The 12,776-nt window shown below is 42.1% G+C and overlaps 1 protein-coding gene across 4 annotated transcripts in view; it reads left to right on the top strand.

Moving 5' to 3' along the window:
- Nucleotides 1-12,776, top strand: part of depdc5 (DEP domain containing 5, GATOR1 subcomplex subunit) — a 181,595-nt gene that overhangs the window by 52,192 nt on the left and 116,627 nt on the right. For all 4 annotated transcript variants that reach the window (XM_078553861.1, XM_078553863.1, XM_078553860.1 and 1 more), the window contains exons 16-17: nucleotides 10,047-10,120; nucleotides 12,580-12,649. In XM_078553861.1, coding sequence (XP_078409987.1) covers nucleotides 10,047-10,120; nucleotides 12,580-12,649 — 144 coding nt within the window. The remainder of the gene's footprint in view (nucleotides 1-10,046; nucleotides 10,121-12,579; nucleotides 12,650-12,776) is intronic.

The raw sequence follows: 12,776 nt of genomic DNA, 5'->3' as shown, positions 1-12,776 counted from the left end.
AAATGTGGCATCACCAATGATTCATTTAAGGTGAAAGGAACTTCTTTGGCTTGCAGGCTGCATCCGCTGTCCTCTGATTTTGCCTCGGTACTTGAAAAGTCTCATTGATGACCATGCTCCGTTGATTGGAGAGTTGGCATGTATTTATTGCATAATAATTATCTGAATTTAATGTTTTATTATCTTACATTTGAACAGATTAAAAACCACCCATTATTTCTGGTACAGGTGAGATCAAAGGCATGTCGTGGGGATTGTTCATGCCAAGTCAAAGTATGCCACAGTTCTGGCGCTTTCAAACTACTATACGGTCCTTTCTCTTTAGCGCAGAGAATGGTGCACTTGCTTAGCAGAGGACTGGGTTAGGGTCTCCACTCTGCCCATTATTGTTAGTTACTGCCTGGTGCAGGTCACAGACTTATTTCATCAGCTGCATCAAATGTTTAGCCTGATGCATCCACCCCCATGAAGAAACTGAAGTTTTGTAGAAAGTTTGCTTGAATTTGAGTGGTTTTTTTTGAGTAAATTCCCTTTAAGAGAAAGTGGAGTAATTTGTGGGGTCATTTACACTTCGTTTGAACAGTGTAGTAGGTATCGATGCCTAAAGCACAGCAATGCCTTTTCAACCATTTCGTAAAACTATACTTCATCTTTGGCTTACCAATACAATCCCATTAAGAGTTTTATTATCTTCACTAAAATTTATTGCTTTTGGAGCCAATGATACGAAAATGATGTGGCGTCTAAGTATAAGATGGAGTAAGGAACCTGAAGATTGGGAGATAGGACTGTTACCATTAGTTACAGTGCATTTTTTTTTAAAGAGGAACCGATTTAATAGTAAATGATAAATTACACTCTTGAGCACCTACTCAGAAAACCATATTTCAGAATTAGTGTGAAATGACAACCTTAGTAATGAGGATTTTCTTGGTGGGGCTGTTTATTGAAGTGCAATAAATACATACAGGACCAGAAAAAAACAGCCAGCTCCAAGCTTCCAAAAATATCATGCATTACTCACTCTTATACATCTCACATTCCCACTTGAATTTGCCAATGTATCCACTTCCTCTGCCTCTCCGGCAGCCTGTTTTATACATCAAACCTGGAAAATGCTGGAAGCATAGGTCAGGTGACACCTGTGGAAAGATGAATTGATAAGTTGATGTTTTATGCGATGGCCTTTCATCAGAACTCACAATGTAAGACCTTCTGAGTAGGATGCTTGGAGTGTAATCTGCCATTCCCTGCATTAGGTTGATTCCGCTTAAACTCATTGTAACTAATGGCTGCGTCCACATCTTCCAATCTTCTCTTCATCTTGTATTTGAACTCCAGCTAATTTTCGTGCCTTCTGGCCAGCAGAACATGGTCTGTTTCATTTGTTTATTACCCAATGTGTAAACCCATTAAATCTGAATTGTCTGTACACCTGTCATGTGCCAAGAAACAAAGCACTTGCATTTTTATTGTACCTTTCAGTTCCAAAGTCCCACGTTACCATGTTTTTGAAGTGTGACCTTCTGAAAAGGCTGCTGAGTGTAATTTGCCATAAACTGCATTAGGTAGCTTCCTTTTTTAAATTAATTCGCTGAATGTGGGCGTTGCTGGCAAGGCCAACATTTATTGCCCAACCCTAACCGCTCTTGAGAAGCTGGTGAGGAGCTGCCATCTTGAACTGCTGTAATATGTGTACTGAAGGTACTGCCACAGCCCTTTTAGGGAGGGAGTTCCAGTATTTTGACCCAGTGACAGCGAAGGAACAGCAATTTATTTCCAAGTCAGAATGATGTGTGACTTGGGAGGGGAACTTCCAGGTAGTAGTATATACGAACATATGAATTTGGAGCAGAAGTAGGCCATTCTGTTCCTCGAACCTGCTCTGTCATTTGCTAAGATCATGGCTGATCTGATTGTGGCCTTTACTTTCCTATCTACCCCTATACCCTTTGACTCCCTTGTCAATCAAGAATCTAGCTAACTCAGCCTTAAAATACTCAATGACCCAGCATCCACTGCTCTCTGGAGAAGAAAATTCCATAGACTAATAACCTCTTGAGAGAAAAAAAAATCCTCATCTCTGCCTTAAGTGGGAGACCACTTATTTTACACTGTGTCCCCTAGTTCTAGGCTCTTCCACAAAAGGAAACAAGCTCTTAGCACCCACCCTGTCAAGTCCCCTCAGGATCTTATATGTTTCAATTAGATCACCTCTCATTCTTCTAAACAACAATGAATACCGTCCCAACCTTTCATCATGAGACAACACTTTCGTCCCAGGTATCAGTTGAGTAAACCTTTTCTACACTGCTTCTAATGCAATTATACCCTTTATTAAATAAGGAGACCAAAGCTATACACAGTATTCCAGATATGGTCTTGCTAATGCCCTGTGCAACTGTAGCAAAACTTCCCTACTTTTGTATTCCAATCCTTTTGCAATAAATAACAATATCCCATTGCCTTCCTAATCGTCTAGTGTACCCACTTATTAAATTTTTGTGCTTCATGTACCAGAACACTCAGATCCCTCTGTATTGCAGGGTTCTTAATTAAATAATATGCTGTTTTTTATTCTTCCTGCCAAAATAAACAAGTTCACATTTTTCCACATTATACACCATCTGCCCACTCATTTTTGCCCACTCACTTACCTAACTATATCCCTTGGCAGATTCCTGATGTCCTCTTCACAACTTACTTTCCTACCTATCTTTGTGTCATCAGCAAATTTAGCAACCATACATTTGGTCCCTTCATCCAAGTTATTGATATAGATTGTAAATAGTTGAGGCCCCAGCACTGATGCCTGTGATACTCTACTCGTTACATCTTGCCAACCCAAAAATGACTTATTTATCCCTACTCCCTGCTTCCTTTTAGCTAACCAATCCTGTACAGTATTCCTCTGCGCCTGCTGCCCTTATCCTTCTAGGTGGTAGAGGTTTTGGGTGTGGAAGTTGCTGTTGAAGGGGCCTTGGTGAGTTGATGCAGTGCGTCTTGTAGATGGTGTACACTGCTGCTGCACCATACTAATGTGGAAGGGGTGAATGTTTAAGATGGCAGTTGGGGTGCTGACCTAGCAGGCTGCTTTGTCCTGGAGGTGTCGATCTTCTTCAGTGTTGTTGGAGCTGCACTCTTCCAGGCATGTTGAGTGTATTTGATCACACTTCTGAATTGTATCTTGTAGATGGTGTACTAGCTTTGGGAAGTCAGGAGGTGAGTTACTCACCACAGAATTCCCAGCCTCTGACCTGCTCTTGTAGCCAGAGTATTTATATGGTTGGTCCAGTTAAGTTTCTGGTCAATGATGGTGTCCAGGATTTTGATAGAAATGCCATTGGATGTTAAGGGGAGGTAATTAGACATTCTCTTGTTGGAGATGGTCATTGCCTGGCACATTTGCGCCTGGAATCTTTCCTATCACTGAGCAGCCCAAGCCTGAATGTTATCTTCGTCTTGTTGCATGCAAGCACAGACTGCCTCAGTTTCTGAGGAATTTGAATGGACTCAACAACCTCTCGAACAATCACCGTAACTAATGGGTAGACAGCTCTTCATAGCTAGTGAATTACTTCTCAGTATATTGTTGTGTTGGTTAGTGCAGCAGCCAATTTGTGTCCAGTAAAGTCCTACAAATAGCCAAAGAGACATAATCAGTTAATCTGTTGACAGGGCTACCAGGAGAATGTGCTGCTACCTATTGATGCTATAGGAACTTTAATGTGCTCACCTGGGCAGGTAGCTATGGCCTCGTTTAATATCCTTAACCCCCAAAGAGGAGTTCCCTAGACTCTGAACACCATGTTCTCCACAGCGACAATTTTGTGCATTGATTTAAAAAAAAAGAGAAGATATTCAAGTTGAATTTCAGTAACAAATCTATCCTTGTTTCTAAGGGCCTCAAGCACCCTAGCTCTGGTGGTTTCCTTTGTATATCCCCTTTACTTCCTGCCGTTCTTTGCCAAGCCTTTTGCCCAACAAAACCATTTTCATGACGAAACACCTTATTTATATATATATATATTTCCATGATTATTTATTTTTTCATGGGATGTGGGCGTCAGTGGCTAGGCCAGCATGTGGTGCCCATTGTGAATTGCCCTTGAGGGATGCTCAGGTTCCAATGTTCAGTGCTTGAGTTCCTTGTGTCCTTCCTTTAATGAAGTTGGGATTCAGTTGTTGGAGCACATTGCATTTTTATTTGTTATAATCATGTTAAGTCACTGGCTTTCTGCTCTTCAGTAAATTGGAAAAGTAAAGATTATTTTGTCTTTTCATGTTACTGAGATGATCCGGCTTTTCCATTCACACTTTATCTGCCACCAGTAGTTGAGCTGATGATGGTTCAGCATCAGTTTGCCTTTCAGGCATCACGACCATCCTATGCTTTGTTACCTCCACGCCTTTCTCTGCAGTGTTAATACTCTCAAAAATTGTTTCGAGGACATTAGTCATTCTGGCTTTCAGTGCTTTTGTTCATTCTTGCTAATCCTGCCTACTCTGAGTCCTTATTTCACTCAGATTGCCAGCTGCCTTCGACTATCGGAGGCAGTGGAAGTTTTTTTTTATTCTTTCACAGGGCATCATTAGCTAGGCCTGCATTTATTGCCCACCCCTAATTGCCCTTGAGAACATGGTGGTGAGCTGCCTTCTTGAACCGCTGTAGCCCATGTGGTGTAGTTACACCCACAGTGCTGTTTAGGAAGGGAAGCAGTCCCTTTTTCCTATGTGACATCGTGGACCTCCCAATTATTGAGGCACATTCAAAAAACAAAAGGTGGGGTGGGGAAGCAGAGGACGGTGAACATGAGCCTTCTCCTGTGATCAATATAAATGTGCCTTTAGCATAGACCCTACTGAGCTCACATATGATCTCCCATGTGTTGGATTTTCATGTATGCTTTCCTTACCTAACTGGTATATTTGACATCCTACTGATATCCCAGCAGTGACTATTACTGCCTTACTTTAAAACACAAGGATCAGAATGGCTTGTGTGGAGCACGAGCAGCAGCACAGATCAGTTAGGCCGGATAGCCTGTTTTGATACTGTTGACTTGATTTCAATTGCTTTTGGATATTTGGATCATATTAGGATTGTAGCTTCCAATGTCTTTTGCATCATTTATCTTCAATCATATTTTCTCTGTTTTCCATATTGATGAACTATGAGGAGAAGTGAGGTTTTCTATTTGTTTATTTATTTATATTCGTTCAGTCAGTAATTTATTGAAGCTGTCTTACTGGATTGAAAATTTTGTGGCCAGAAAGGTGAACGGCAAAGCATTGGAGGAAATTGAACCAGACCAGAACCTGCCAGTCCCTTTACTAACAGCACCGGTAGGCGCTGGACCATGCAGTCTTCCCCAGTGAGATTTTCAGCAATAGGAATAGAACTTTTGTTGGTTTATGTCAATGCTTTTTGAATGAATTGACTCTCAATAATTTGATGATGCTGTAATTAAGCCTACAGATTTGCATTCTTGCTTCATTCAGCTATGGCACCTGCATTCATGTAGGCCTGCTGTGTGACACTCAGTGAATGTTAGGAACATAGGACTTAGGAACAGAAGTAGGCCATTCAGCCCTTCAAGCCTGCTCTGCCATTCAGCAAAATCATGGCTGACCTGGTTGTGCCTCAACTCCACTTTGCCGCCTGTCCCGCATAATCCTTGACTCCCTTGTCTATAAAATCTGTCTAACTCAGCCTTCCACTGCTTTCTGGGGAAGAGAATTCCACATACTAACATAGAGTCATTGAAAATTTATGGCACAGAACGAGGCCAGTTGGCCATCATGTCTACGCCAGCCAAGAAACAAGCCTAATCCCACTTTCCAGCATTTGGTCCATAGCCCTGCAGGTTACGGCACTTGAGATGCACATCCAAACACCTTTTAAATGAGTTCAGGGTATCTGCCTCTACTACCCTTTCAGGTAGTGAATTCCAGACTCCCGCAATCCTCTGGGTGAAAAAATGTTGCCTCATCCCCCCTCTGATCTTTCTACCTAACATTTTAAATCTGTGCCCCCAATCACTGACCTCTCTGTTAAAGTAAACAGGCCCTTCCCATCCACTCTATCCAGGCCCCTCACAATTTTGTATATCTCAATCAAATTTCCCCTCAGCCTCCTCTGTTCCAAGGAGAACAACCCCAGCCTATCCAGTCTTTCCTCTTCGCTGCAATTTTCCCGTCCTGGCAACAACCTCAAATCTCCTCTGTAGTGCAATTCTGTCCATTCTGTAATGAGGTGACCAGAACTGCACACAGTACTCAAATTGTGGCCTAAGTAATGTTCTATATAGTTCCAGTATAACCTCCCTGCTCTTATATTCTATGCCGTGGCCAATGAATGAAAGAATTCCATTTGCCTTCTTAACCACCTATCAACCTGTCCTGCTACCTTCAGGGATCGGTGGACATTCACTCCCAAGGTCCCTCATTTCCTCTACACCTCTCAGTATCCTCCCATTTATTGTGTATTACTTTGTCTTGTTTGACCTTCCCAGATGCATCACCTCCCACTTCTCTGGGTTGAATTCTATTTGCCACTTTTCTGCCCACCTGACCAGTCCATTAAAATCTGCTGCAGCCTACAGCAATCCTCCCCGCTATCGACCGTGCGGCCAATTTCTGTGTCATCTGCAAACTGCTTGATCATTCCCCCTACATTTATGTGCAAATCATTAATATATACCACAAAAAGCAGGAGAACTAGTACTGAGCCCTGCAGAACCCCACCGAAAACAGCCTTCGAGTCTCAAAAACACCAATCAACAATGACCCTTTGTTTTCTGAGCCAAATTTGCCAGCTTGCTACATTCCCCTGAATCCTATAGGCTTTTATTCTTTTAACCAGTCTGCCATGTGAGACCACGTCAAAAGCCATGCTAAAATCCATGTAGACCGCATCAACTGCATTACCCTCAACAATCCTCCTTGTTACTTCCTCAAAAAATTTAACCTGACAAATGAGTCAGACACAACCTTCTCTTAACTAATCTATGCTGATTGCCCTAGATTAATCCATGTCTTTCTAAGTGACAGTTTATGCTGTCCTTCAAAATTGATTTCAATAATTTGCCCACTACCAAGGTCAGACTGACTGGCCTGTAATTATTCGGTCTGTCCCTTGCTCCCATTTTAAATAAAAGTACAATGTTAGCAGACCTCCAATCCTCCAACACCTCACCTGTATCAAGTGAGGATTGCAAAATGATGGTCAGACCCTCTGCAATTTCCTCCCTGGCTTCTTTTAACAACTTGGGGTACATTTCATCTGGGTCTCGTGATTTATCCACTTTCAAGGATGCTAATCCCCCTAATACTTCTTAATACTTCCTAATACTAATACTACCAGCCCTTTGAGAGAAAAAAATTCTCCTCATCTCTGTCTTAAACGGGAGACCTCTTTTTCTTAAACTTTGTCCCCTGGTTCTAGTCTCTCCCACAAGTGGAAACACCCTCCTGGTATCCATCCTATCAGATCCCGTCAGGATCTTAGATGTTTCAGTAAGATCATTTCTCAATCTTCTGAACTCAAATAGGTATAGGCCCAACCTGTCTAACCTTTCTTCATAAAATAAGCCCCTCATCCCAGGAATGAGTTGAGTGAACTTTCTCCAAATTGCTTCTAACACAATTATATCCTTTTTCAAATAAGGAGACCAAAACTGTGCACAATACTCTAGATGTGGTCTCACCAAGGCCCTGTACAACTGCAGTAAGACTTCCCTACTTTTATATTCCATTCCCCTTGCAATAAATGCTAACATTCCATTTGTCTTCCTTATCACATGCTGTACTGCATATTAATTTTTTGTGATTCATGTACCACGTCACCAAGGCCCCTCTATACCACCAAGTTCTGCAGTCTTTCTCTGTTTAAATAATGTGCTGCTTTTTTATTCTTCCTGCCAAAGTGGACAAGTTCATCTTTTCCCACATTACACTCCATGGCCTGAATCTTGCGCTTGTTGGGCGCACGCGATCGGCGGGCCGCGATGAAGATGAAAAGGCGCTTCCGGCAGTGATCGGCCCCCAAACGCAATTTCATGCTGGCTGGCCAATTAACAGCCAGCGTGAAACATGCACTAAGAAACGCTTGGCACTGCCGGTCGGGGGGGTGAGAAGTGGGAAGAGGGCAGACGCCAAGAAAAGTGAGGGTGCGGTTGGACGCTTCTAATGAGTTTCCTGTAGGCCCCAGGGAGCTGCAGACCTGGACAGAGTAAATGAGAAGAATTAAATGCAGCAAACTGCACCTGACAGCGGGACTCAAAAAAACTGTCACCAGATGTTTTTTATATATTTCACCCTGCCCTGGATCGAGGTTGTAGCAAAAACTTGAAGCGCACCAGGCCAGATGGCCCGTCTGCCAACCGTAAAAGTGGACGGGTGACATAAAATTGCGGTCAATAGGCTTTTTAATGACCTTAATTGGCTCTTTAATTGTCGGCGGGCGCAGCTCTGACTCATGCGCGTCTGCCGACCTCAAAATTGCCTGTGTGCTCGATGACATCGGGACGCACGCCTGGCTTCATTTCGCGCAATTTTACATGCGTTTGGGTTGGACGCATGCCCGACCTCGGAACGCAAAATTCAGGCCCATCTGCCGAACTTAATCCATCGATACCCTTTGCAGACTCTCTGTACCTCCTGATGCCCAAGAGTCAACAGTGATTCATCACAGCAGCATTCATTTTCATAAGTTTCCAATGCCAAATCACGGGATATTTCAAAATACTGGAAAAAGTTGGAAAAATAAAAATTTCCTTTGGGAAATGCCCATCGATGGCCCGACCTCAAAAAATAAAATTGGTGGGAAGTTCAATTCCTTCCTTCCAAAAACTCTAAATTCACCACCACAAAGCTTATACTTCTGTGCTCTTTAATTTTTTCCCCGTTATATATCTGATTGAATAGTGGGTATGGCTGCAACAAAAGTCACGACAAGTCCGTTCCTATTACATTCTCATTGTCACTGTTACTTTCTGTACATCATATGTTGGATCACTACATTGCAGCTTTTGAACAAACAGAAATGCCAAATGTAATTGCAAACACTCCTGAAATCCAGTTCAACAAAAATAAGTTTGATTTGGTTACCACAACACAAATGGCCTTAATCATGAGCCTTTATTCACAACTGTTTTTCAGTTATGGTTTTCTTGTTTTGAAGGTTGTTAGTATTTTGAATTTGTTCATCAATGTTTCAGTTTCGTGAGTGGAAAATAGGACAATATTTATATTGTACAAATTTCATGGAACTTTTTTTCTGTGCTGAACATATGCCTGCCTGCTGAGAATCTGATCATTTTTAAGCAGTTTGGACCAGTTTATTATTAATTTCTTTATGCCTATTCACTTAATCTTGAAAACCAATATCAACCAGTCAAATGTTGGTGACTTTAATAGTATGTTTATAGGATGCTTGATAATTAACAAAGAATTAGGTCTCTGAAGCCATGGTGAGGCCCTCATGTGAAAGGAGCCAGACAGGCTGGGCCAAGTGAATGTAAAGTGTCGCAGAGGCACGCCGGAACTTAGCCCCAGATGTCCAACTCTGCTATGTATAATGGATGTAGGCTCTGCATGATCATCTTTCAATTTTAATACATTGGTAAATGAATGCTGGTGCTCTGGTGCTTTGGAAGACAGTTTGACCCATCGTGAAAACTCTTTTTTGCTTGTTCCTGAAATGCCTAGTTTCATTGTTTTGGTAAGCACCCTACAACAAGCATCAGAAATGTGATTGAATAGGTGGGGGCAATTTTAAACCAACCTGCCCATTGGGAAACTGCTGAGATTGGGTGCATTGCTGGGTTTACACCTACCCCAATTTCACCGTCCACTGAGATGACTGGGCAGTAATATTGGTTAGTGTGCAAAACGAGTGCTCCACCCAATCCTGTGGATTTCCTGCCTGCTGAGTTAGGTTAAAATTATCGTTCAGTATTTAAAAAATCCATGTCATATTCTCCAGAAATATCATGGTGTGTCATCAATGTGAAATATTTCAATTTTTTCTCATTTTCTAACAGCTGCACAATCGAAATATCCCTGGAGATTCTCGTCTGGGTGACGATTACAATATTCCCCACTGGATAAACCACAGGTTGGTGGTGGTTTACATACAATTTCCTCCATTAGTGATGCATGTAGGTAGGTGTGAGCTATGACTGAAGTAGGTTTGCTACAAAGACCAACACTATTAGTGCCGTGGCTTAGTGGCAGCTCTGTGTGAGGAGGTCTTGGGTTCAAGTTTCACTCCAGGGACTTGAGCCTGTAATCCAGGCTGACACCTCACTGTCATATTGAGGGAGTGCTGTACTGTTGAAGGTGCCGTCCTTCAAAACAGAGGTTAAACAACGGGCCTGTCTGCACTCTTGGGTGGACATAAATGATCTCATACTATTCAAATGAAAGCATGGAGTTCTTCTGGTGTCTTGGCCAACCTTTATCCCTCTACCAACATCGTTAAAACAGATAATATGGCGTTATCACATTGCTCTTTGTGGGATCTTGCTGTGCATAAATTGGCTGCTCCATTTCCTACATTGCGACAATGACTGAAATTTAAAGATGCATTAGCTATAAAATATTTCGTGATGCCTTGAGATTATGAAAGGTGCTATGTCAATGCAAGTTTGATTTATGCATTTTTAATGACAACAGCACCACATTATTTGAAGTCAATCAGTTGTACATGAACCGAATGGAAACCAGTTAATCAAATAAAAGGTTATACACATTGCCAATACTAAAGATCTATCCAAGTACAATCACTGAGAAAATGTTTATTTCCTTCAAGTGCCCATCCAATTTCCTTTTGAAATCATTGATCACCTCTGCTTCCATCACCCTGTATGGTGGTCAACAAGTTCCAAGTCATTACTATGCACTGTCTAAAAAACGTTCTTCCTCACATTCCCCTGCACCTCTTGCCCAAAGTTTTAAATCTGTGTCATCAGTACCATCAGCTAATGGGAACAGATTTTCCTTGCCTGCCTTATCCAAACTTGTCATAATCTTGTACACCTTTTCTCTTTTTTCTCTTTCTCATTTTCTCATTTCTCTTTCATGCACGCACGCATGCACACACACACCTTGCACCCAAAAAATTACATTTTGTGCACACTTGATATATCCAACATCAACATCAAATAGCCTCGAGTCAGCTACAGGGCAGCAGCTGTAAGGTTTCCTTCAGTGTCCTCACCTGCCCCCTGTCTGACTGTTCTCTCCACTTCACAAATCCTCCGGTCACGAAGATGGAATGGAATTGTTAGAACTCGTATTGGGAGAGCTGTGCTGCAGCTCCATAAACACCAACAGGGAGTCCAGCCAACTGTGTCTCAAGGCTCCAGATCCATGACTCTGTCCCAGACTGGACCACTACCCAGCAGTCCCATTCCCTCCTGGGTCAGACCCCTGCTTCATAACAGCTGAGGCTTCAGCCCCAATTCCTATTGTACCTATTTGGTTCCAGTAATCCCCATCCTTACCTCTTTCCCCTAGGCTGGGCATTCAGTCCTGGGGGGGTGGGGGTGGTAGTGCATCTTGGTCCCCTTATTTCTGTCTTAACCTTTTTATGTTTGAGGGGTTGGAGGAGGGAAGCTTGAAGGAGATACATTCAGTAAAATAACTGAGAGGCAGACAGAGAGGGGCAAGAAGAAGAGTGGTGACAAGGGAGAACAGACTTTAAAAGTGTAGTGCAGAGAGTTTCTGAGACTCAGCATTTACATTAGCCTTGTCTTAATTTGACTTTGCTGAGCGCAGAATCTAAATCATTTCCACCTGTTTACACTGCTCAGTATTGGTCACCAGCAGAGCTGCACTACATTTAGGAAGTATAAATGCTGGGAGCTGTTTCACAGGCTCTGGTCTCTCTGTCTCTGAATTAAAACATAGCCAAGTATAAAACCAGCCAGGATGGGGGCACATGTATCAGAACTGCCCAGAGGGGGAAACGTATCTGATTTACAAAGGGGGAAGAATGGGAGAAAATCAGCAAAATAGATGTGGAACCAGAAAGAAAGACTTGCATTTATATTGTGCTTTTTGCAACCACCGGACATCTCAAAGTACATTACATCAAATGAAATCCCCCCTTTTTAAAGTGTAGTTACTGTTGTAATGTAGGAATTAGAGAGTGGAGTAGAAAAAGAGAATACAGAAATGGAGACCTGATTTTTATTTTTGTCTGTGGACTACTCCAGGAGGAAATCAACTCAGACACATGGACACACCCATACTAAATCCTTCTTCAAATCTTTTGCTGCATTCTTTCTGCTCTCTGTCTCACCAAAATTGATAACCATTACAATCTTTCCATCCTCCCATTTCCATGGATTGCTGGAACGCACCACAAGATCAGAGGTAGAGAGAGTGGAAAGAGGGATGAGATCAGCCCAGAGCTGATAAACCCAATCAGAATTTGCAATGAAGAACTCAATCCTGTTAGCCATTTGTAACATTAAAAAAAAATCTGCTTTATTTGGTGTTCTTGAATCAATGTCCACATTGTTGGCAAGTTCCTGTTGGATTGACTCGGTCTCTTTGTTTTATCTGCAGTTTCTACACCTCCAAGAGTCAGTTATATTACAATAGTTTCACTCCTCGCATTAAACTTGCGGCAAGAAAGGTGAGTTGAGGTCTGGTTGAAGATGTGCTGTGGTAGCATTTGAAAAATTATAGTTATTTAGCTTCTGGCTCCTATTAAAGCCTACCATTATTCATCCAAAGTAATATGTGGCTGCGTTGTATTAGCT

This window comes from Cetorhinus maximus, chromosome 12 (genome assembly GCF_964194155.1).
Source record: "Cetorhinus maximus chromosome 12, sCetMax3.hap1.1, whole genome shotgun sequence".
Lineage (NCBI taxonomy): Eukaryota > Metazoa > Chordata > Chondrichthyes > Lamniformes > Cetorhinidae > Cetorhinus > Cetorhinus maximus.
The sequence above is the reverse complement of the archived record's forward strand: the minus strand, read 5'-3'. Positions and strand labels throughout refer to the sequence as shown.